General features: G+C 37.6%; 1 protein-coding gene across 7 annotated transcripts in view; it reads right to left on the bottom strand.

Annotated features, from left to right (window-relative positions):
- Positions 1 to 23,823, bottom strand: part of parp8 (poly (ADP-ribose) polymerase family, member 8) — a 39,913-nt gene extending 16,090 nt beyond the window's left edge. For 5 of the 7 annotated variants that reach the window (XM_027162966.2, XM_047818002.1, XM_027162969.2 and 2 more), the window contains exons 1-7: positions 23,665 to 23,823; positions 22,819 to 22,952; positions 22,456 to 22,510; positions 6,009 to 6,046; positions 3,814 to 3,903; positions 2,121 to 2,188; positions 1,967 to 2,035 (exon numbers count right to left, since the gene is read on the bottom strand). In XM_027162966.2, coding sequence (XP_027018767.1) covers positions 1,967 to 2,035; positions 2,121 to 2,188; positions 3,814 to 3,903; positions 6,009 to 6,046; positions 22,456 to 22,510; positions 22,819 to 22,903 — 405 coding nt within the window. In that variant the 5' untranslated portion in view covers positions 22,904 to 22,952; positions 23,665 to 23,823. Of the gene's footprint in view, positions 1 to 1,966; positions 2,036 to 2,120; positions 2,189 to 3,813; positions 3,904 to 6,008; positions 6,047 to 22,455; positions 22,511 to 22,818; positions 23,286 to 23,664 lie in introns of those variants that run through there. The other 2 variants (XM_027162967.2, XM_047818001.1) reach the window with 2 other exon arrangements.
- Between the last annotated feature and the right edge of the window lie 2,467 nt (positions 23,824 to 26,290).

Below are 26,290 nucleotides of genomic sequence, written 5' to 3'. Positions count from 1 at the left end.
CCTTCCTAAAACTTCCATGCTTATACTTGCTGAGCTGATTCTACATCATTATTCAGTGCAAGTGTGTCATAGAACTGCATTACATTCTGAAGCCCTTAAAACTCTGGATTTCTCATGAATAAAAATCTAGTTTTAATTACATTGTCCATTCTTCGTGTTTTTTTGAAAAGCTTCAGATTAAACTGTTATTACAAATAGACTCCCCAGTTTCAGTATGGTCCTATACAGATCCTAGTCATGTGCACAGTATTCTTGGTAATGATACAGAACACAGGACACGAGGGTTCACTGAATCATCTGATGTTTTAAGCAACTGTTTATTTGCTCTAATATGACATCACCAAATTGCTACACAATCCCCACTTCTTATATTCATAACAAGGCAAGTTCACAGTTTTGTGATTCATAAACCTTCCTTCCTGAACCAAACCAATTTTGAGAACTTTTCTGAATGTAATCTTTGTGTAGTTAATTGTCCGAATGTGCCAGACAGCCAGACAAATAATCCTGGGGGAAATTTGTTGTTTACATTTTGCTGTCAGGATTGACAGATCTGTTCTAGTCGACAATGTGGATCTGTTTGCCTGTGTTCCGCTTCACCTACTTCATCAAAATAATCACATTTTAATTCATTCGAGGCAAATCAAGAAACTTCCAAAAGTAAATCATGCTACGTAAGTAGCTATGACAACATGAGGTTTATCTACAGGCAGCAAACTGTAACAGAAATGGTGAAATAAACAGGCACTAGTTCTACTTTCTTATTATGACCAAACTAAAATGCTGAGCAATTTATTTAGCATCATCTGATAACCTCAGCGCTGAAATATAACTTTTCAACAGAGGATGTGAAGCAATGATGATAATGATGATGATGAAGATGACAATGTTGCCTGCAGTGATTGAACACTTCCAAAACCACAATGGATGTCAGAGCTGTAATGGGGCCACATTACTGTGAGCGAGTGCCAGTGTGCGTTCACAGGCACCGAGGGCATTAGAGGATCCATATTCATCCAAATGACGGCTAACTAATCAGTCACGAAAGTCTGCCGTGAGTCTGGTTCACTGAGGGTAAATCGAGGTCACATGTCCTGGCTTTATTATAATGGATTTTCACCAATGATCCGGTATATGAGTTATTTAAGAAGGACTCGCTGGCGCTGACATTCATATCTTCATGATTGAAATCTTCTCTTACCTCCTTTGATGAATGTACTAATAGCTTTATAGAGCAAAGAAAGCTTAAGGGTTTTTGGCTTTGGCTGGTTACAAAATCGTTTTTAGTGTCTTGCCTTCCTATTATTAATAAGTAAGTGGATAAGCACTGTGATGAGTTGGCACCCCGTTCAGGGTGTCCCTCAGCAAGGAAAGGAACACCCTAGACAGGATGAGATCACAAGGCACAATCACACACACACTCAGGCATCATGGACAATTCAGAGATGCTGATCAGCCAAACGTGTGTTTTAGGACTGGGGGAAGGAAACTTGTGTACCAGGAGGAAACCCCTAAAGGAGAACAAACAAACTGTACACACATGGCAGAGACAGACCTTGAACCCATCATCCCGGAGATGCTAGTGTACTAAACACTAAGCCAATGGGTGAACATATCAGAGGAAAAAAAAACATTATCCTGAGGGACGTAATAAATTTTATGTTTGTTGAAAGAACAGAACACCAAATCTTACTGCCAAAAGTTGGCTAATGGCTTGCTGCATTTTTACCGAAGCCGTAAACATAATGTCCTATGTTACCGTGAGTAGGTCCATTTCTATTCATGTGTATTAATACGCTTTTTAAACTGGTCACTTATGTTTCTGGATGACAAAAACACATGACCTGGCAGCACAATGGTGCTTTTATTTGCTCGGTGTGATAATCTAGAAAAGGATCTAGAATTTAGGGTTTGTCATGAGCTATAAAAACTAATTTCCATGTAAATAAACATCATTTACACTTGCCTGTCCACCATAGTAGAACTCTTCAGAGTCATTATCTCCCTCTGAATCCTCTTCTACAGTGTAATGGCACTGTAGAATAGAAACAAGTTATTAGTTATTACATGTAAACGTAAAAATCAGATTAATGAATGAAACACTGTGGTATCTCTCTTACCGGGTTTTTGTCAATTTGAAGCTTTGACTTGATGGAAAGACAACTGTCATCGTTAGCTGTCCTTATCTCTGTAGAAAACACGAAATCACTGATGATGATCTATACCTACTTAGTCGATTATTAAGCTATGACATTTATTTTTTTGTATTTTTATTCGCCTTTTAGTAATTATGGCATCACATTAAGAAAATGCAAGGTTCTAATGGATTCTCTTTTGCATTGACTTTGCACTAAATGTGATTAAGGAGACATACTTCACTGCTAAATCAGTAGACACATCCACAGTCAATTACACTCCAGCACTCTGCTGCATATACAGTACAGCAAGTAAACCTTGGATAACCCATCCACATTATTTAATCCCCTAACCACAGATTACTAAATCTAAATAGATGTCTTCTGATCTATATCTTTCGTTCCTTTATCGTCATCACTCCTGGGATTTAGACCTGTAGCCTGTGGCTTTACCTGCTGTGATATAGATGATTAGCTAAGCTGCTAATTATTTAGGCAATCTACTGCTGAAGCTGTCTATATACAGTACTGTACATGGCAGGTCGAAATGGGGCCACTGAGGAAATGTATTTTGTCTCTGCTGATAAACATCTCTGAAGATGAAATAGAAAACGTATTATGTCTAGACAAAGTTGTGCTGATAAACATCTCTGAAGCTGAAACAAAAAATAGAGCTCTTGCTTTATTAAGAACAACAGTGGAAGCACTGGGCTTATGACTCATAGGCTTATGACTCTATACCATCTGCCATTTACAGTCAGATGACACATGAATGGAGGAACTGTGGGCTCTGTTACGCTGTAGGGACATTTTGCTGGTTATGGTTTGGATCCACTTTTCCCATTTAGAGGGAAGTGGGACTGAAAAGACATACACATTTATTATGATAGTTTTACTCTGTAAAACAAGAGGTCTCGGTGAATCTCTTGATGAGGATAAAACGATTGTATGTTACTGTATACAGTATGCTATGACCGTTACAATCACCTGACCATGAAAGATTTTGGAGTGACATCATTAGCCTTCTTCCCCACTATCACAACACCGACTGAAATATCATTCAGATGAACAGAGCTCATCGCTATACTAATTTTTCCAGAGACATAAAGAATAACTGGCAGGGCTCACTGAAGCTGGGAAGGCAGCACCTTACACACACCTTATACTGCTTTCCTTTCATCTGTTTGTGCTCTTGTGTATAAGTGCTTATTATCTATCAGCTGCTGTGCGAGACAATTTCTATTTGCGTTCATTGGGGAAGAAATTGCAGTCAGTATTCCAGATTTAAGCAGCAAACAAAACAAGAGAAAATTCTTAAACCTGTAGGCTTAAGCTATGTAATTAGTCCCTGAATGTATGGCAATGCACCAATTTAGTGACTAACTGAAGATAATGGCCATCTGTGGTCTATTCGAGTTACCAAAATATGTGACCACTTCGAAACAATATGTATGTGAATTACTTCATACAAGAACCATCAGCTGTCCTGCTGAATAACACCATCACCATGCCCAGGCGTTTCTGACAATTAAAATTAAAAGTCTAATTTGACTCTAACCTACAGAGTGTACTGCACATCTCTATTATTTATTATCGTATGCATTTATCTCATTTAACAAAGTAATAACTAGAGAAACATAAGCTGTGATTAATTAATATCCTATCATAAAGTCTTTACCTGTTGCAATTCTATGGAAAATAACTGGTATGGGATCTCTTGTTACTAATACATCATCGTTGTTCTCAGAGTTTGAGACGTATGTGTTGTCTGAAAGAGAAACAGGACACATCAATTAGCATTAACATGAAAAGCAATCAACCAAACCAGGGCTATAATAACGGTCTAATTAAACAATTCTGATTGATCGTGTTTGCATGCCCACAACACACCGATGAACAGACTAAGATAATGGTCTTATTGGATTTTGCGGTACGCATCTATTTATAATACACAATTTATTTATTTGTAGTGTGTAATCAAATTAGCAGTGAGAGTCAATTTTCTAGTCATGTTTCTTTAAGACACTGCATAAGAAGAAGAGAAGGAGGCTGAAGAAAGCAATGTGGCTTTTAAATCATTTTTTTCACTTGAACTAACTATCACACTACTTTAATTTTTGCCATACGCCAGCTTTTGTAAATAACGACCAAACAAATGCGAAGCTGACTGTGCACTATGATGAAGGTAGGATTAAGTTTCAGAACATTGGATCAAGACCATGATTTGGAAACGTGGTCTGAATCAGTGTATCTGTGTCTTTCTGAAAATAAAAAGCAGGTCAATCCTCTAAACCACTAAAACAAAAGTGTCATAGTGACAAAAATATATGGTTCAAGGACACCTGGCCAACACAACCGTATGTCCTTTCTGAACATCGAGATTTAGTCCACCTTTTAACGTCATAATAAGCACCACTCTTCTGGGAAAGCTTTCCTCTAGACGTTGGAATACGGCTGTGGGGATTTGTGATCCTTCAGTCACAAGCGTATTGATGAGATCAGATGAGTTGATGTTAGGTAAGGATTTCTGCAGGTTTCTCGACATAGTGTCGGCGGTACGGCCATGAGAAACGTTTCTTGGCGATGTTCCAACTAGTTAAATATTTTTTTTACTATTTATTTTTAGAGAGAAAATCGAGGCTGGTGAGGGAACGACTATCTTTAGCTGCTATAACATAACTGGTTTTGGATTGTTTCGGATATTCTACAATAGTAAATATAACAATAAATATTTAAAAGGTAGGATGTGTTGGCCTAAAAATAAAAATAATAAAAACACTGTCAGTGATAACACTGAAACTGCAGTGATACAAGAGATAAAAACACATTTATAGGAAAATAATTCTTAAATACTTCTGCAACTACAGCAACATACTAACAATAACGTTAAATAGAACGTTTTTTTGTTTTCTAAACTTTTATAACTAAAACCAAACTTATAACTAAAACGTATGGGTCTTAAAACATAATGCTGCTATCCATCCTGCACTTAATGATGTTTACGTCAAGGGCAATGCAATAACAGATATACACATTTAGGCACTTTAGATCGATGGACCAGTGTGCTGACTGAGTAAAAGTGAAATCAAGTATCATTTTAATGACCCCATGGTGTGGGGGAAAAAGGCTAAAATGTGCCTTTACTCTGAAGCAGTGGGCAATTCAGCAACAGCTACATTAACTGCGCTTTCACATGACATGTCCTGCAGGAGATTTCTTGGCAGGCCAATTATAGTTCATTGACCAAATTAAACTCTCAGCCTAAAAGACTCCGGCTGCTTGTCATAGCGGTGGAGCGAAACTTGACGTGATCTAAATATGCTGTTCATTAAGCCGGGACAAGTATAAGGAGGGGGATAAAAAGGTAACTAAAAGCCATTACTGGTAATGAATATGGAACATCTACAGATTGTATTGCCTTTATTATTTATATACATTCAGAGTCTGACATAATAGTTTAGGTGAAAAATCCAAATAAATTCAGATTCCTTCCATATAATCATTTGGAGCTTAAATAAACTCTCCACTGATTTTGTAATTTCACTGCTCATGTAATATGTGGCTCACAAGCTTTTTGTAGCCCATTCAAACAAATAAATTCCACAAACCTCCTCAGTATGGATTTATTTCATAAACATTATTAAACTTTGTTAAATTTATTATTAATAAAAAGTAGACAACCTCCCATGGCTATGCTTCAGTGACACCAGGGTGTCCATGGAGCCCACTTTGGGAACCAGTGGTGTAAATAAAAAGGAGTAAAATAAAATAAAAATGAAATAAAATAAAAAAAAATAAAAAAATGCAATGCAATAAAATAAAATAAATAAACTAAAGAAAATGAAAGAAAAGAAAATGGAGTAAATACTTTACCTGGATAATCATCAGAGACATGTACAGAGTAGGACACACTGTGGAAATAAAAAACAAAATACAAATCACACGTCTGACAAATTAAATATACAGTAAATCCAAACCTAACCCTGTGTTGATTTTTTGTTTCGTAATTAGAAACTATAGTCTAATAACTGCATCAAGACAATTATACTTTTGTGGTCAATCAAATCTAAACTAATTATAATTCCCGTTGTCGCAGAATCAATAAATAGGTAAACATCATTATGGAATTAGAAAGAACGGATGGTTTGTTTTTACAGCTGATCCACTTAAGTCTCTTCTATAATGAAATGTACTCAGCTTTACGCAGCACTTTTCATTTACTCTTGACTTCAAGGATCAGTAGAGAAACCAACCGAGCATTGCCAACAGACATCCTTCTACAAACAGCTCTTCTTCATACTTAGAAACAATGTTTTACATATATCCAAATGGTGCTATAACTGGTACCAGTAATGTACAGCAGACGTATGTGGTGGATCCAGGTGTGACCGGTATTAGTGGACTAGCAGAGTCTTGTCTCAAAGATAAAATCAATTTTTTTGTACTGAATTATTTAGGATTTATGTTAAACCAAGCCCAACAGAACAAAAGCATCCTTTCAAATCTATCAGCCTTATGCACACACACACACACTGTCCGATCAAGCTGCGTGTCAAGAAATAAGACATAAATAAGACAAACAGGAGGAAAGTCTTCATTCAGCAGTTTTATATCCTTACCTTCTGTAGTAGAGATATGAATGAATAACCACAGTAAAGAATGGTTTGTTTCGACCAGAAAACAAACCGAAAAGCATGATTTGTGTTTACGTGTTGTAGTGTACTGTACGTTCTCACAGCACAGGGCTGGTTAAACAAAATGTAAGCAAGAATATGTGCATACAGTAGCTGAAAGAGCAGAGGCATGGAAGTGACAAAAGTACCATCCCTTATAACTGTAACAACTTAATAATGTCTCTATCACATGTTTCATCAAGACTGTGATATCAACAGCAATTGCGTTCGGTTGCACTTTGCCGTGTTTTTAATCGCACAAGCCGAACGTTTCTGAGAGGATGTTTAAGCCTAATTATCGACTTCGGTGAGTGTGCTAAAAATAATCAGGATAGCACATTCACAACAGTGAAAAGTCTCATAAACCAAATAAAGCCCGAGCTCCATTGTGTCGTGCAGTATATCAAAAGACAGTGTCAAGGAATTGTAAAGGCTAATTAGAAGCTAAGGAAAAAGAAAGGGAAAAGTTTCCAAAAAGCACATTAATGTGAATAAAACTTTAAGCCAAGAGCGAGTGTTTGTTAGCATCGTGGCCACGATATATTTTGGGTAGCGCAAGAAAACGTTGGAAGACACCCAAGAGCTCACAATATCTTAGAGTAACTGATAACCTCTTGTGAAATGGGAAGTGAAAGACACACGCTGAGGTATTAAACAGAGGAAATAGATTATTATGAGACAGTCATTTGTTTAAACTCAGAACCCCTACGAGTCCTCCAGGATTTCAACATAATGAAGATGCGATTGTTTAAAGCATCTTGGGAAGGAGCCGAGTTCATTTTCTACTACCTTTTTTTTCTACACTGTGCTTCTAATCTACAATTGCAGAAGAAAAACTGCACATTCACGTAGGGATGGGCGATATGGCCTAAAATCCATATTGCGATATACATTACAGCCTCTTGCGATAACGATATATATTGCGATATATAAATTATAATAGAACTATTTCAGAACAGGTTACACAGACCCTTAGGAAAGCCAAACTGCTAAATGTATTTTTTTAAGAAATAAAGAAACATGTCGTTTTGAGAACATTTATTGTGAAAAAGCAAAACTAATGATACAACAAAATGTTGCAGATAAATAAGTCTTTCCTTCTAAAAGGCACTATACTTAGTTCAAGTCCTTGGTTCTTAAATGCCACCCAAGTTGCAGAGAACATAAAAACTTGTGTCTTTTTAGTTAAGGAACATACACTGTACTGAAAATACTTCCAGTATTAATTAGGCAAAGAAAATTATTCTGTGTAAATGCACAGATACTTTGAATAAAAGCATATTTCAAACCTGCAGCCGAGGTAACACATTTGCTTTTAAACATTTTGTTCTCCTAATGAAATTAAAACTGGTGTCTTGTTAATAAAAAAATGGACACTGTGAATTAGGGATATACTTCCAGTATTAGGCATGGCTATTTTAAATAAAGAAAATTTTTCCAAGTGTAGTGCACATACTTCAAATGAAAACAAGTGCTAAATGAAAGCACAAAATAAATAAGTAAAATACTTTCAGTATAAGGAACATATACGTCAACTAAAAGAGAATTTTTAAAGTATAAAAGTTTCTTTACAGTAGTGCCATGCCATATATACAGTAAAAAGTGCAAATGTAGTTATTTTCTTAAAGGACACAAAATATGCAAAGCACAGGAAAAACTGTCTGGTGTTAGCATGTTAGCGCTAGCGTTAGCCTGTTAGCTCTTCCAAATATAAGGAGTACCTTTTGAAAATGACTGTTAGATTGAGGTTTGGATCAGTTCCTGTATTTTCTGTCATGCGTTCTTCGTACTGGATCTTGCGGTTGGCTGCATTGCCGGTGGTATTCAACGACATGTTTAGTTTTGAGGTGGTAGAACAGATTAGTCATGTTACCGCTCTTAGCTGGAACTTTTGCCCCACACACTCTACAGAGTATATTTTTCCGCTGCTCGTCGGACGGCTTAAATCCAAACCAATAATAGATGTTGCACCGGTCTTTTTAACGAGCTCCTCTGTTTCGCTGACGCTTTCAGCCATGTTTATTCAAGATGACGAATATGATGATTCGTTGCAGCCGGCTGCAGCTCGTGGCTCTAAATTTCGCGGGTAGATTGCGTCATCAACATGCATTATCGCGATAGTGCAATAGAATTAAAATCTCTATCGTAGGCCAATGTTGTATCGTTTATATCGTATATCGTTTATATCGCCCATTACTACATTCACGCACAGAGTTCTACCAAATTGTCACGATCTGGTTTGACAAGCATGAAAAATTCATCTGGTCTGCTGAACAGCTGGTGTGATTGGCAAAACAAGAACAGCCTTAAAGTCTTTTCAAATCCAGAAATGAAAAGTTTATGAAACCGATTTCCAGGTAATCCTTTAGGAATAAACTCGAAGGAATAAATGATGACCTGAGGCAATAAACATGGCATATTACTGCCATTAATCGGCTGAGACTGATTAATATGTTTGTGAGCCGAATTAACTCCCCATCCTCGCACAGTGCTGTTTCATTTAGGCCGCGTTCACACTACAGGTAAAAGTGGGCCAAATCTGATTTTTTTTGGGGTCAAGTGACCAGGTCAGACTTTTCAGGAGTAGTGTGAACACTCAAATCTTGTCCAGATCTGATTTTTTTTTTCAAATCAGATTTAGACCACTTCCATATGTGGTCCTGAATCAGACCCAAATCTGATTTTTCCAATGTGGCCGCAGTGTGAACAACAAAGGTGGATTTGATGCGACTTTTACGTCGATCTACATCGACATCCGTCACAATTATGCGCCAGCGAGTACGCACACAAACATGACTACGCCTACAAAATGGAGAACAGTGATGGAGCAAGTCACTGGAGGGAGAGTGAGGTGTTAGACCTAATTATTATATAGGGAGATACTTCAATTCAGGCAAAACTATTAATGTTACGGCTGCCATTAGACAAACATTTTGAAAGAAAAGCGAAAATGCTTTCTTTCACCATAACCTCGCCAACTTTTTAGCGCAACGGCGTGCTGTGTGTGACGTCATTGTTATTGTTCGTTCTTATCGATCTCTAAAAATCCCAATATGGAAATTCTCACTCAGAGGTCAGCGAAAGAGATTTTTCGCTGATTTTTTTTTCCCCCAGCCAAAGTAATAAAGTAGTAACCAAAAAGTAGTAACTAAATTCTCAGCAAAAGGCAACAGGAGCACATTTCTTTTGTATTGCCATGGACACTGTATGCACATATTGTAGCTGGTGGGGGTTGGATTGGAATGATTAAGCTAACATTTGACACTTCCAATTTATTTATTTCTTTATCCAAATGTGTGTGTGTGTGTGTGTGTGTGTGTGTGTGTGTGTGTGTGTGTGTGTGTGTGTGTGTGTGTGTGTGTGTGTGTGTATGTGTGTGTTCAGCAGAACATATAAGAACATATAAGACTTACACAGCCAGTTTCCAACTATATGTGTCCTTATCATGCAACAATTACAGGCCTCATGCAAAACAATGCAAGGAAACAACCCGCCCACAACACCCACTGTTTATGTGTACAATATGTGATCAGTCAGCATATTATATGATCTAAAGCAGTTGACAGATGCATAGAGGTAAATACATGAAACATGAAAAGCCAAGAGCAATATAAATATACAAAGTGTAACACTGCAATAAACACTGGTGTGTTTTTATAGCTTGAATATTAGATGTGTCTTTGGGACATTTTGAAGTTTTCAAAACCGTCAAGAAAGCCAAAAGCGGAAGTAAAAGATCAGCAACAGCACAAGTATCTGAACTGTCTATATTACTATTGACTCATAGCCAATTATTATAAACCATAATAATATAAAATGTGAAGAAATTAATCTTGAACCGTTTTGATGTGTTGTGCTGAATACACACACCCTCTAAAGTACGTTAAGCACGTGTGCTTCTCATGATGACATTTGCAAGAAAAGGCTAAATTAAGCAGTTTTTCAACTACACTTACAATATCCAAGCTATTAAAGCTTAAAAAAAACTTGTGTCCACATCTTGTCCATGCGACGTGACACATCACACCGCAAAAGAATGCCATTAGGGAACACACACACACACACACACACACACATACACCTACAGACATGCTGTCATTTTACTACGACATCCAGCAAGATTGTGCCAAGTTGAAATTATAATTCAAATAAATAAATAAATAAATTCAATGTACAGTATTGAATTGGACATGATTTCCAAGACCGTTCAGTATGAGTCTAAGACAAGAGGGTTTGAACACAAGGGAAGTAAAACTGTGGAACTACAGGTGTGTTAAATGATTTTCTTTATTAAACACAAAACTAATAATCACCTGGGATATTTAGTAGCCATTAAACTATTTTTAATTGCAAAATATCTCATTAGTTGCTTTTCCAGCGTTCTAATGTCACTATAGTTTCTAACATGGTCTCATATCATTAATCGTATGAGGAATAACACATGAAGGACCATGAGGTTAGAAGAAAAGTCTTGGTCAGGATTATGTTATTGCACTTATACCACAGCAATGTGCCAATGACTACAATGTTGATTTTATTAAGTAACAACATGTCATGCGTTTTAATGGTTTCGAGTTAAATAGAATGTTGTGAAATGCCTGGGAGATAAGTTAGCTCCTGTTTTCACTTACATTATAGGACCACTAAACAGTTCTCTCACAAACATCATTCACTTCACAAGCATTTAATAATAACACTAAGGACCTTTTTACACCTGGTCACTTCATGTGTTTTCTCTGATCCGATAGCTATCTGATTTGTTAAAACTGTTCCATTTACATTAAGCCACATAAATGCGTCTTGGCGAATCGGATATCAATCTGATCTTTTTACTCCCACCCAATATGCAAATATATTTTACCTCATTTCTGGGGTAATTGAAACGGAACACACTTTGGTGTATGTGGTTGCTACAAAAAACAGCATTTACTGTTTGCTGCATTTTCGCTGGAGGCAGCAGTGCATTTTAAGACCCAACGAGACACCTGGGTGAAAGACCGGAGACAGCCCTGGTGGGAAAACATGTTTGTTTCTGGCACAATGCACAACTCGCGAGTCACCTGCAAGTGACGTACTTCTGTTTGGGAGAAGTAAAGCGCTGACGTATGTGGCTTTAAAAACCACATACATTTACACATGTCCAGTTTCACCTGAAATGCGTCCCAGACCACCTCCTGAAGGGGTTTGAGAGATCGGATTTATATCCGTCTCGAAACCGTTTCGGAGGGCGTTTACACCTGGTCTTTTTACCATCGGATAGCTATCCGATGGTATAGTGACCAGGTGTAAAAAGCCCCTATTAATCATAAATTCATCTGTCCTGAAAACTTTCCTGTGCTAAGAACTCTTACTGCTTCAAAACTGACACTGGAGACTAATAAAGAAATGTTTTAGGTATATACTGGTTTAGGTATATACTGTACCTTCATATCTGCATATTCCTACATTATTCATACAACTGAAGAACTAGGACTAAGGTTCTTTTGAGGCAAAAACAATAACATACCGTCCAGAAAAGGCTAATATAAAAACAGTGGTGATCTGTGTGAGCATCTGTGGAAACTGTTACAATACACTGAAACAGCAGAGAGTTGGGAGAAATAAGACTAAAGCAGAAAGGGAGAACGTGTACCATGCTCTACATCAGGCTGGCTTGATTAAGTCTTCTCACCTGCTCAGCCTCACAGATACATGCTGAAGAGGCTGCATTTCATCAATGGTGTTTCATTAGGGAGGTTTGAGATCTGTGAAAGCGTTGTACACACCCATCATATCACATCATAATCATGAGGTGTTTTACAATCCTATTCCTAGAGCCCATTTATAGAGATGTTCTCAGCTACCGTTTTCTGTGGAAGACATAAAGCACAGCCCTGCGGCGTCCAAAGCTCATAACCGTGACCGAAATTGGACTTGATGAAATTAGCGCTCGGTAAGAACCCATAAAAAGCATTGATGAAATATGTGTCGTAGTCACTGACGCTTCTCTAAAGCCCTGCAAGCAACTCGCAGCACAAAGTGGAGATTTGCTGTGATGGTGAATTGTTATCATTGGGTTGTCAGTAGGAACTGCGGCCTGCTCTCACGTTACTCCTGTGTACATCAGCCGAGAAACATTCGGCATCTGGTTAAGCTGATTACAATCCTGAAGAAAAGAAATGTCTGGTCCAGCTGAAAGTCTAAAGTTTGCATGAGGCCAAGGGTTTAAGAATTCACAAGTCAAAGTTCACCTAGATGAAGTGAAACTACACTACATTCTGTAAATGCATAGTGGAAGTACTGTAAACAACACCTTCCGGTGAAATGTATTTTCTGACCGAGGTTTATAGTAAATAAATATACAAAATCTTTTTCTGCTTTAAGATTGAATTCCCTTTTCTGAAGCACGTACTATGACTGTTTATCTGCTCCATTCTGCCTGAAGGGACAGCAAAGCCTTGCTATGTACAAAATGGAACAAAAGAAGGTAAGACTGAGTGGCAGAAACACAAATCCTCCACCCATCACCTGTGCAAAATGCAGATTTGGAGAACAGAATCACATATTCATTTTAGAATGCAATTTACACCAACAGGAACCGAGTAAAACCCCCAAAAAACACGAGTAACACCAAAAAAAAAAAAACCCAGGAAATATATCACTTCCTCTTACACACACTGAAGTGACAATGTTTTTCATAGACAGCCCTCCATCAGCTTCCTGATTGTAATGCACGGCACCACCTCTCTGAACAACTGTGACATTTAAAGACCTAGTTCAATCGCTGACACATGACAGCGAGCTCCTGATTCGATCCAGAGGTCTTGACAGTAATTCAGGTTAAACTTGCCATCTTCTAAAGCTGACTGCTTTCATTTATTCACATATGCAATCCTAAAGATAACCAAGAGCTCAACCCATCTAATTCCCTTCTGAATATAAACATGATATTGGCATCGTGGTCCTCTGTTTTAGTGTTTTAGTCACTATTCAAATAAAATGTGTATTCTATAGACATGGATTTTAAGCTATTTTAAATTTGAACGTGTGATGATGTTAAATCGATGACCTGCTTCACTGAATGGCGCTGAAAAGCACTGTATAGGATCTACATGAAGCATGTCATATTTTGAGTTTGGAGTTTTTTGTCTGGTTTGGTCGCTTTCTGGGTTGCTTGATTCGCACAGCCTTGGCAACCCAGTACGGTATAAATGTGTTCATCTGTCATTTGAGATTTGGTTGACTGAAGAGGTTGTGTCACTCAGGACACAGGACTGAATTCATTTCGGAATCTCTCTAAAATGTGGTACAATACAACAAGATGCAATACCACAAAATACAAAAAAAACTGTATTTCGTTAAGTAACGGACGATATTAAATATTAGACCGTGTTTCTGTTTTTCTTTTTTTAAATAGAGGCTGTTTGGTATTATTCCTGCAGAGAGGGAAGAACTGTAATAAATTCTCCAACAAGCCCAATTTCCTGCACAGCAGTGTACTGACCGTGTACAATTTATGCAGTTTTACTCACAAAAGGAAATTATGTCTAATGCTACAGTATTAGTTGTTTCACTGTTAACTGCAAAATATAATAGTAATTATTATTCCAGGCAATCTAACAGTATTAGACAATGTCTTTTGATTTGGCTTTTAAAATAAAGACCAAATAGCACAACCAAGCAACTGATTTCCTGAAGTTTCACCAAGGCGTAATCAGAAGATTTACCAACACGATGCTGTGGCCAGATGAAATGAAAATCAGAAAAACATGTTTAAAATGTATATATAAAACAGAAACGTATGGAGCATATATAAGACAGAACATTTATTAGTTTTATTACTTTACAACTGTTAGAATTTGACTTCATCATTACTGAAAGCTATTAATGACACTCACTTTCCGTTCAAAGGAAACACACCTGGCTAATAGGGCTGTGTATTGGCAAGAATCTGACGATACGATACGTATCACGATACGGGGTTGCGATACGATATGTTGCGATACATTGCGATATTTTAAGCAAGGCGATATATTGGGATATTTCTTATTTTAATTAATTATAGGATAAAGTTTTAGGGAAGCTGTCAAGAATACCACCACCATATGCAAACCTTAGCAAAAAAGATTTCTTATTTTACCAGAACACAGTGGGAACTGCATTTGCATTAATCAGCCCCTGTAACATTCAATATGATTGAACCACTTTATGTGCAGTATGAATAAAGGGGGGAAAATAAAGTGCTTGCAGGATTTCTTAAATGTAATAAATGTGTTGAATTAAATGTATTAAATGTTAGCTGTTATAAACAGACCACATATATTTTTAGACCCTGCCTTTAAAGCTTCACAGTTTGAGTTTACAATTGTAGCATGCAGTGTCCTAACATTTTGATCTGAACAAAAGAATTATATCTGCTTAAATATCAATGAAAAAATAAAGTGCTTGCAGGATTCCTAAAGAAAACAAAACAAATCTAAACAATAAAATATTTACAGATGTTGAACATTCTCAGAACCTTTAAACTTGGATTTTACAGCTTTCTTTGATTTGTATTTATATTTGTCTTTTTATTTAATGTCAAGGTTTTTCGGAAGAAAGATATGCTGGTCGATATGCTCAGATGTCAGGGCAATTCTATGCGCATCTTCATATCTATAGCGAACTATTTTAACGTTAACATTAGTAGCGCGCCGTTATGCTAGTACTTTGTAACGAGTGGAGTGGTGCTACCTCTTTAAGAGCAATGTGCCGTTGCTTTATTACTGTTATACTAGTTGGATGTGCGCATGCGCAAAAGTGTGCACGCTTCAGTTATAACACCACATGTGTGTGGAAGTCTGATGCTGCAACCCATATTCTCTTTTATTTTCATTTTCTCATATTAATGAGTATTTTTGTTTTAGTAACATGTTATTACGGAGGTTTTTCCTGTGTACTGAGGAATAAACCGTTGTGAGTTCTCCGTCCTTATTTTCGCGGGCCTAACCTTGAGGAGCTATCCTAAATCTCCATTAACGTGTTACTTCCTGTCACTGTTAAGAAGATTGTGATCTAGCGGTTGGGATATAAATGGAACAAAATGAAACTGCCATGAATCTGTATAATTTATTTTATTATTATTTTTTTTAATAAATATCAATATTTTGTTTTTGAGAATCGATACAATATCGCCAAACAAAATATCGCGATACTCACGTGTGTCATTACATGTATTTTCTTACACCCCTACTGGCTAACGTGTCGTTACACCGGCAGGCAAATACAAGACAGCATGACTGACAACTATTTGCAGATAAACCATGCATTTAATTTATTCCGCCACTGCATACACCATCAATACGTAGGGTGTTAATAGTGAAAAAAAGGCTATATATCAGAAGACCTGCAGAGGATGCAGTCTACATCCAGGGCAGAAATTAAAGCAGGATTAATTGAAATATTGAAGGCCACTTCTCCGTATTCATAAATCTTTTCACTGGTCCACCTTATCTGTGCCAGTGCTCCTGGAGTAGTGAGCACATGGTGCATTTCTGGACACCTCCATTTTAATTAGCAGTTATCAAGGGATTTATCAGAAATTTTGCACGGCCGCAGGGAAAGAAGACCTATAAGACGGCTCATTTGATGTGCGATGGCTCAGGAAGCCTTCGACTTCTCCTAATTGATGTCAAGCAAACCTGTATCCTTTTAACTGAATACAGGACATAACCAGTTTGCTGGCAACATCGCCAAAACATACAGTAACACGTGTGTCTGTACAGCTTATGATAAGCATTCATGAATAAAATCTAATCTCAAATGCATGATTGTTGGAAAACAGTCTGACACAGCGAAACAATCTAAATACTGTTAAATGTCATTTTACAAAGCAAACAGAGAGCAACATGAAGTTATACAATCATGCAGATAGAAGCTAAGAGTTTCAGTTAATGTTCATATCAAACAAAAGTGCCACATCAATAACAATGAATCTGCAGGTGATGTTTTTCCAGCAGCCTCTCACTTTTATAAAATGGCGGTAATATTAATTATTTATATATAGTTAATAATAGGAATTATTTGGCTCTCAGCGTTGTCACAGAGCTGTAAGGGTTTACGGTGTATGGTCAGATGTTGTTTGTCCATTTGGTGTTTGTCAGAAGGCACCATCGTTGCAAACTGAAAGTATTGAGCGATACGCAACAATAAAATATAGATGACGTTTAAAGGGACATGTCAGAGATGGAGCGCTTCATGTGGTTTGAGCTAAGATACTGAGTCCCACTGAGTAAATGCTTAACAAGTGATTTCCAATGTTCTTTAAAGGAACTCAAAGAATCTCAGAAACACTGTTCGTTCATTTTTGTAAGTCATTTGTGATGTTTACCCAATTTAGTCATGGCTGATTCCCAGCTATCAGGAGGGGAAGGCAAAAGCTAGCACATGTCTCCTCCAGAACAGAAGAAGCCAGCTGGCACATGCTTTTGGATTGCTGTTCATGCAGCGTTATAGGGCAGCTGAATGCACTTGGAGTAGAGCACAAATTGCCCTTTTCTGTATAAATTAACTATCAGACATTGCTCTGTTTAACAGCCAAGAAAAGATGGCCATCTTTTCCACCCAGAGAGCAGGACTAATTATGCCTTGCTGAATGTCGATGGGATCTAGTCTGAGTGACTAGAGTGAGTGAGTGGGCTTCTTGCCAATAATAAGCACAAATCAGCTACATGAATGAATCGGCTAACTGTTCCCAATTTCTTTAGTGAACTAGCTAAGATTTAACGTAAATATAATCGCTTCATGCTGCATGGATGCTGTGATCAGAACGTCGCTTTAACCCTTTATCTATGGCGAGGCTGCATTAACGTTGTGCGTATATGGGTTTCTTTTAAAGACACTGTAGTATAAAAAGAGTCTGAAACATGAACAGACTTTAAGGGAGAATGGAGAGTCTAGAAAAATCCTTCATATCCGCCCACACGCACATGCACAATTCCCACTACTCCTATCCTCATGTTCCCACACCCCTATTCATAATCATGCAATCTGTTCAAACGGTAATGAAACACATTATTCCTTGATGAATCATGATTTATGCATGGTATATTACACATCCACACACATGCACATACACAGACGGGTCTATACGTATCTAATCGTTTCATTACATACTCATGTAAAGTACATGGTTGTACTGCACATTCGGTTTGGTGACATGAGGCCCATTTGCCTCTGCATTTTGCCCTTTACCGAGATGTGTGTAGTCATGATGGTGGCATTTTAAAACTTTGATTTTGTAACTTTAAAACCTCAGCTGTAGGCAAAATAACATTTTTAGGGGTCTTGTCCCAAAAAGATCATAATACCAAACATAATCTGTATTGGTAAGATGAAAGAGAGCAACAATATATACACCACGTTGCCCAAACTTTCCTACATGTTTCAGACATTTGCCTGTCCCGTGTCTGGGTAAGCGTAATTAAGTCTATTAATGATAATTAGCTAGTTAATGTGCAGGTAGCTGTGGATATAAATCCACCCTGAAAACAGATACCTCCAGTAACTACCTTGTTTTAAACGCAATTTTAAAGCTGTAATAAATCACGTCAGAAAAATTCAATTTGAAATTCATATGTTCGGAATTTCACCACCGTTTTGGAATGACAGTAATGAGTGTAATTGTGCAATGAGTAATTGCGTCCATCCAAGACAGGCGCAATATTCCGCAGATAGACGGTAGTTAATCTCTTAGTACCCAAACCAATCTAACAATGTCTTTCTTCCCCGGCAGAGGATGAGCTAACTATTCCTCACTGAAGCAAATCTTGAAGAGTGGAGCAGCCAGGGGCAAAAATCCTGCTGCAAGAGAAAAACTGCTTACATCTTTGCTTAGAGAGCAGAAGTCATAGATAATACAATTATAATACACTCTGGCAAAGAGGAGAACATTTTAAGAATCTGAAGGTGACAGGACTTGGAGAACATGATCAGGTAAATTTTCAAAATTGGTTTTACATTGAAAGATGTTTTTTTGTTCATGTAACTCGACCTGGAAATCTTTTTCTGCTTCTCTAATTGAATCCTTCGGTACTTTTAATACTACATACGTAGAATAGAACTTTTCTCTTCTCTTGACACTTGTCAGCATTCATTCATACTGTATATGCCTATGGTGATGTTTATAGCAGCGGTTCTCAGCAGTGTGGTCAGTGCAGTGTGGTCAGTGCAGTGTGGTCAGTGCAGTGTGGTCAGTGCAGTGTGGTCAGTGCAGTGTGGTCAGTGCAGAATAACAAGAGGTTCTGTGAATTTTATTTAGAATCAGAATCAGAAACAGGATCAGAAATAAATTAGTTATGTAGAGGTGGAAATCCCATCATACGTAAACATATTTATTATAGCATTCTTAGAGAAACTAGTCTGTTTCATGGGTCACTTGAATTCAAAGAGTTTAGTCCAAACCTCTATAACTCAAAACCATGCAGCCTACTGTATAAATCGTGTCCATGGAAAGTCAGAAACAGAAAGCTCTACAGCACTTAAAAATATAACGCTCAAAAACACATTTAAAAATGTTTATGAACTAAACATATAAAACTGAGGGTGTCTAAAGTGATCTCGGGCTACAAAGAGGTTGAAAAGCTCTGCTATACAAAACACTGGGTAGATACACAAGTGAGAAACAAAAAACGAAACCGATGCATTCTAACTAATCTATTGTTTGTGGTCTATAACCCACAGACTACACAGAAGAATGGGCTGCCTTTCTCTTAACAGGTAAAAGGAAATACGTCAGATAGCATGCTTCTGTTAAAAGAAATTTCCTCAAACTATAAACCACAGGCTTTTCCACACGAGTACAGACAAGTGCACATAGGCGAACAGAAAGGTGCTTTCCCAAGAGAAGAATAGTTAATGATTACTCAGAGAAGGTCTAAAAGAGAGGAATATTTGGAAGATTTTATGAGTCATGCTTTGTTTTCTCTATCTTTCAAAATTAAGATTATTCTCTATCATAGTTTACGCTCCCAACAAACTAGAGTAGCACAAACAAACAAGTAAATAAATACTTGTGTTTATACAATGAGTGTATAAACTATGGGTGGCACCAGAGCCAGGATGTTTAAATTTAAGCCTGTTGTCAATGTTTCCCGCACTGAAACTGTCAGACTGATTCAGATCTATAACCAGAGCAGCCACGTGTGATGCCAGCCTAACACAAAGCAGTTGCTATGAAACCACATGGGCAGACTGAATTGATGGACTGCAGGGTATTTTCCAGGGTGACATGCATGATTAAACAGAGGGAAAGTCTCTGGATCAGATTTTACCTGACAGTCAGTGTATGTGTTACCCAGCAATTTCTTACAAAGCTGAAAACCTCTATACTTATACCATACCATAGAAGAATGCTATTTAGCAGAACTTCAAAAAATACATGAACAGATCCTGGGGTTGTTTTGCTTGATAAAAACTTTTCAAGGATAAGTAGAAATAAAGCATTGGAATAACGCTGGTAATCAGTGATTGGTCTTTGAGAGCAAAGATGATCGCTGACTGGTCAGTGAGAGCAAACGCGATCAATTATTGGATGTTGAGAGCAATAGTGATCAGTAATCGGTTGTTGTTAATAGTAATGATAATCAGGAATTGGTGATTGAGGGCAAAGGTGATAAATGTATGATGATCATTGATGACGGGCAGGAAAAATCACCACTGACCCTTCGAACCCTGGACACAACCTCTTCCCTTCTGGCAGGCGCTACAGAACTTTGCTTACTAAAACTGCCAGTCACAGGAACAGTTTCTTTCCCCAGACAATCACCCTGAACAACAACTCACCATAATTATATTCACTGCTTCATATCTATAAGTACTGCATTATCAGGACTGTCAGTCATCACATCATCTGTATATATTACACACACTACTGCTGCTATATATTGTACAAAAAGCATAATATTGCACAATATTGTTATTTGCACTCAGACACTTTATGTACATGACACTTTATGTTCATATTCTATATTCATATTTAATACTCATTCTGTCTATATCGTATCTCATCGTCTGCATTGTCTTGTATGGTTTGTATAGTATAGTGTTATTTATGTCTGTACTTTTGAGAGTCACAAACAGCTAGAACCAAATTCCTTGTGTGTGTCAACACACTTGACCAATAAACCTGATTCTGATTCTGATTCTGAGAGGGTTTACACACTGATGGTGGGTCAACCAAACCTGCATTCTAAACTCATTTAACCAGAATCAGAATCAGGTTTATTGGCCAAGTGTGTTGACACACACAAGGAATTTGGTTCCAGCAGTTTGTGACTCGCAAAAGTACAGACATAACACTATACTATCTGATATGAGATTGAAAGCTGTATCAAGTGCAGAACGATCTATAGGCTGCTCAGAAGGTTGCTACATTTCTAACCACAAAAAAGAGGTCTGAAAGGTCACCAAATCTAACGTCAAATTCAACTTAGAAGCACTGCTGCTAACTCTGGCACTCATGCTTACATCAAACATTTAACCTTTGTATAGTTTTTGCATAATGCTGATACAACAGCACACAGTGAAATCTACAATCGTCACAGGTTTTCTACTTCAGATTTGTGTAGAAAGAGCAAAAGCAAAAAAAAAAATCTAAGACAGTCTATGAGGTGTTAATGTTTTCCTATGAAAGACAGAATAGAAGTAAGTGTGAATAGAAAAGTTTGCACATCTCTACACAATAAAGAACTCGAATGAAATGTTACAGTGGGTCTTTGTTATATGGAGTTTTATTACAAGGTAGGTAAAAGTAAAAAATTTACATTCCCTTAGGAGACAGAAAATTAATATGCAGCAAGAGAATATTTGTCTGTTAGGTTTTTATGAATATATAAATATATCTGTGCTGTAGATATTCCCTAGTAACCGCCTACAGTGTCTTTTAAATCCTCCGGTGTTTGAATCCTCTCAGCAGTAATATTAAAAAAAAAAACATTTCAGATTTCTTGGCCAATATTTTCTGTGTTATTCATCATATCTTTTACACACCGCTTTCTTCAGATAGTGATCTAGTGATTGAAAAGATCGTACTTTATGTTTGAAATGAACAACTTTTTACTTTTAATATTTTGGATTTTTAATCTTTTCGGCTGTCACAATCACAACTCCAGGGTTCCTGGCTCAATAATGAACTTGGGTTACTGTACGTATGGAGTTTCACATCGTTTCATTGGAGGTTTCCTCTCTGTTCTCTAGATTCCTCTAGCTTCAAAAACATGCTGGTAGGTGAAATGGTTATGGTAAATGCCACTTGGTGTGTGTTTGTGTGTGTGTGTGTGTGTGTGTGTGTGTGTGTGTGTGTGTGTGTGTGTGTGTGTGTGTGCAAAATACCGTACAATAGACCGGCATCCCAACTAGGGTGTTTTCTTGCCTGGTGCACGGTGTTCCTGGGATTTTCACCAAGAAACCAGGGGGGTGCAAACTTTTGCACTGGACTGTAAATATGAAGGAAATGTGCACAACCAGACAGCACGACAAGCCAAGCCATGGCTGAGGGTTTTCAGAAAAGGTTCAGATAAAGAAATCGAATTGTGTGTTGAAGCTGCAGCAGGTGAAGATGGTGCCAGACATCAGGTCAATAAAGATTGAGTGTAACGATGCTAACATTAATAATATTTACAACCAGTTACCTTTTCGATCCTTTCGAGTAGCTGAACGTAAACGTGGCGTCAGTGAATCGAAAATCTAAAAACAGGGAGGAAAAAAAAAAAACTATGAATACATAAATGCACACAGACAGGAAGGTCCCTCTCAACACGTGTAGTCTCCATGGCAACATCGCGAGGGGTTTCCGCTGTCATCGGATATCGAGGACGTGAACCGAGAGCTGGACTAATTAATATTTACACAGCGTACTCATGCTTGTTTACACTCTTTACCTGGGCAAAATAGAGCCAAAAGGATGCTTTTATTATAAAGAAACAGCTTTTATTTCTGCTCACTAAGTGCGTTTTAACAATACGGGTGTGTTGTTGTTATGGATGTAAACTCACCCGAGAAAAGGCAGCCTTTCTCCGCCTGGCACCTCTGTATTACGATGTCGACGTCTTTTTGAATCCTCTCTTGCCTTGAACACATCCCCTTCAAACTCCAAAACCCTCAAGCGGAATGGCCTTTCTGGGAAATTCTGCAAAAAATGTATCGCTGGTTTTTTTTTTTGTTTGGTTTTTCTTTCCCACCCGTTTTCAGTCACGACGGCAGAAACAAACGGTTTCTGATCCAGGTGTCAAACTAACGGCTCAGTCCGGACACTCACAAGCTCTCATGTCGCCTCGGGGAACGTCGAAGTGACAAAATAAACGTACAAAATAAGGGGAAAAAACACAAAACGCAGTCCACCAGGCAGCTCGAGGCTCCGTCTCGCGACTGATAACATGTAGATGTCGGATTGACGGCGGAAGCTACGCTGCTAACGCTGCTCATCACTGCGCGAGCCTCAACAATGGCGATTCTGAGCCAGTGCGAGCCCTTAAAGTGAAAGTACCGCAAAAAATATAAATAAATATATTAATAAATAAACACGCATGAGGAAGACTCGATCGTAATAAACGATATAAACTATATCCAGACTCATCCATACACCAGACTTGGACTCAAAACCAGTCTGGTGGTGATGTTATGCTCGGGCATAAAAGATTCCCATAAAAAAGTTTACAGAGTAATGAATTAATATCTATTGTCAAAAAAGGGGAGGAGCTACTGAACAATTTAGTCTAGATTGATCAGGTCAGCTACCCCAGGAGCATAGCTACAGTAAGGGGTGGTGAAAGAAAGAAAGAAAGAAAGAAAGAAAGAAAGAAAGAAAGAAAGAAAGAAAGAAAGAAAGAAAGAACACTTACATTCTATCTGATCCTGTGTTACATGCTGTTTGTGGGTTTGGTGTTTTGTTTGCTCTCTCTCTCTCTCTCTCTCTCTCTCTCTCTCTCTCTCTCTCTCTCTCTCTCTCTCTCTCTCCACTATCTACCTTTTCAGATTCCTACCATTGGACACCGCCTGTCAATCTTCATTATCCTGTGTGACATCACCCGTCGATCCACCAAACAACCAGAATCAGAATCAGGATTAGAATCAGAAACAGAGACAGAAACAGAAGGAGACAGAAGACATGAGCTAATTTGTTAGAGATCTCTATTGTTGTTCATGGGTTTTAGTATGTGAGACTGTTCGTGTATCCGAATTTGTTAGTCACTTTGTGTATGCAGGGCTGTCAAGTGTCACGCATTGAGAGTGACAGTCACGCATTTGGGTCTTTTGTCACGCTCTCCCACCACACATTGTATTTCTCACGCAGAAAAACTTTTTGACTATTTATCATATATTTAATACGCTGCAGCACCCAAAATGTATCAGTCCGCTGTCTCTATAGAACCGGGCAGGAATCAGGCACGTCTCAGTTCTTAGTCAAGTCTGACACTTATCAGCCAATCAAAAAAAGAGGCTACACAATAGCCAATCAGAAAATAGCACTATCTGGGTATACAACCAATGGAAAAAAACACTATTTGTTGTCCTTGTCGTTGATTGCCACATACACACCAGAAATCTAACTATAATCATTAAATGTTTTTACCTCCCAACCATACCCCTAAACACCATTTGGGATCGTAACATCCTGTAACAATGGAATAAGTTTGATACAGAACAGAATCTGAGCTCGTATCAGCAGAAAAAAAGAAAAAAGAAAGAAGATTCTAATTGTAATTGTAGCACAAAGTAAAGTAGGTGCGATGATACATGTAGAGTAGATAAAGTAGATACATGGCTACTTTCATTAAAGTGGATATAGTTCGTTTCGGAGTTGTCAAAAAATAAATATTGAAATTGAAATTGTTAGGAATTGTAAATCTTAAATATGAAAATATGTATTTTTTGTCACATCCTTACTGTATTTGTCCCTTATAAGACATAGGGCAACAACCATCACTATGTCTGTAGCAATGATCCGTGCTTTTCTTCAATTGTTTACACGGTCTGGTAATTCTTATGCTACTATTTGTCTCCAGGTAAAGCAGCACAGAACTGGTATCCTTTTCCCTGGTAGTGTCCAATATAGTGCTGTTTGAGGGATGTGGACTTGTCACATGTCCTTAGGCATCAGAAACACAGTGGTTTGATATTGATAGTTTATGTTGTTAATCGTGCTTCTTTTTGTTATTTTTGCCAAATGTTTCTACAAATATTTCTTAGGCAGGCTTTATAGAGCACCTTCTGTATATCTGTTTTCATTATTCACCAGTATATCAGTATTGAATGATACAGTTCTATATGCTGGTGAAAAGACCATCCGTCCATCCATTTGTTTAGGATTATTGTTGTTATTATTAGCAGTATTAATATTATTATTATTATTAATAGTAGTCAGTTGCTGTGAAATTATATAAAACTGAAGGACTTCTTACATTGATGGGCTAGTTTGAATAATACATCATAAATAAAACATCTCGTGGAACATTTCGTGGAAAGCAGCTCATCTGGTGCCCCATTATATACTGTAAGTCATAAAACAAATGGTAAAGTCCTCACTCACAACTCTATACATTTAAAATTCCATTAAAATACTAATTATCACTTTTAAGTGTACAACGGTTTACACATTAGTTATACAGATTTTTTTAATTAGGTCACTTTTTCAGATGTTGTGCAATTTAGTTTATAATAATTATCATTGCAACTAGAGGTCAAAAATGGTTCATGCAAGAAGTGTTAATAGAGGTTGAGCAAATCCAAGCACCAGCTGTGAATATTTTCAGTGTAGAAGCAGCAGAGGGTAGAATAGAGTTAACAATACACTGTATTCTAGTCTATAGTACACTGTACTCTATTTTCCAGCTGTGCAGTTATTATCCACCTTCCATCTTTTCTTTAAAATAACCTGTTAATGATGTGGTCTTAATTCAGTTGCCGTTTTCTTTCTACCGTCACTTACCAGCTAGCAAAGATGGTCTACAAGGCTGTGTTTTGGCAGCATGGAGCTGCTTAGAACAAGTAGTATTTCTAGTAATTCTATCAGCCCTGCATAGACATGGGGACTTAGATGGTTCTAGTGAAAATAAAGAAATCACAATGGATGTTCAATGATTCATTCTGTAATAAATGAAAAATTCTTAGCGTTGGTAAATCGTTGATAAATGATGTGGTATAAAAGAAATACAACATAGCCGAGAGAACTATAGTGAGGTAACAGACTATATCACACCACCACATTACTGATCATGTTTTGATAACAGCATGTGTCTGATAATAGTAGTGTGTAATTCTTCCCCTGTTTAGTGCAGTATTTACTGCACAGTGTAGATGCTGCAAGCAGTTGTCTCTTACAGTGTAATTCAACATACCAAAAGTCTATTATCTCCATCTCCTGCAGCTTTAAAAACGCACAAATGAGTCAAGGTTTGATGCTTTAATCCTGGCTTATTAACAGGCTGTGCTGTGGAGTTTGTCCAAGAAGACAGCAGCATACCAGCT

Source organism: Tachysurus fulvidraco, chromosome 9 (genome assembly GCF_022655615.1).
Source record: "Tachysurus fulvidraco isolate hzauxx_2018 chromosome 9, HZAU_PFXX_2.0, whole genome shotgun sequence".
Lineage (NCBI taxonomy): Eukaryota > Metazoa > Chordata > Actinopteri > Siluriformes > Bagridae > Tachysurus > Tachysurus fulvidraco.
Note: the sequence above shows the minus strand (reverse complement) of the source record. Positions and strands in the feature narration are given on the sequence as shown.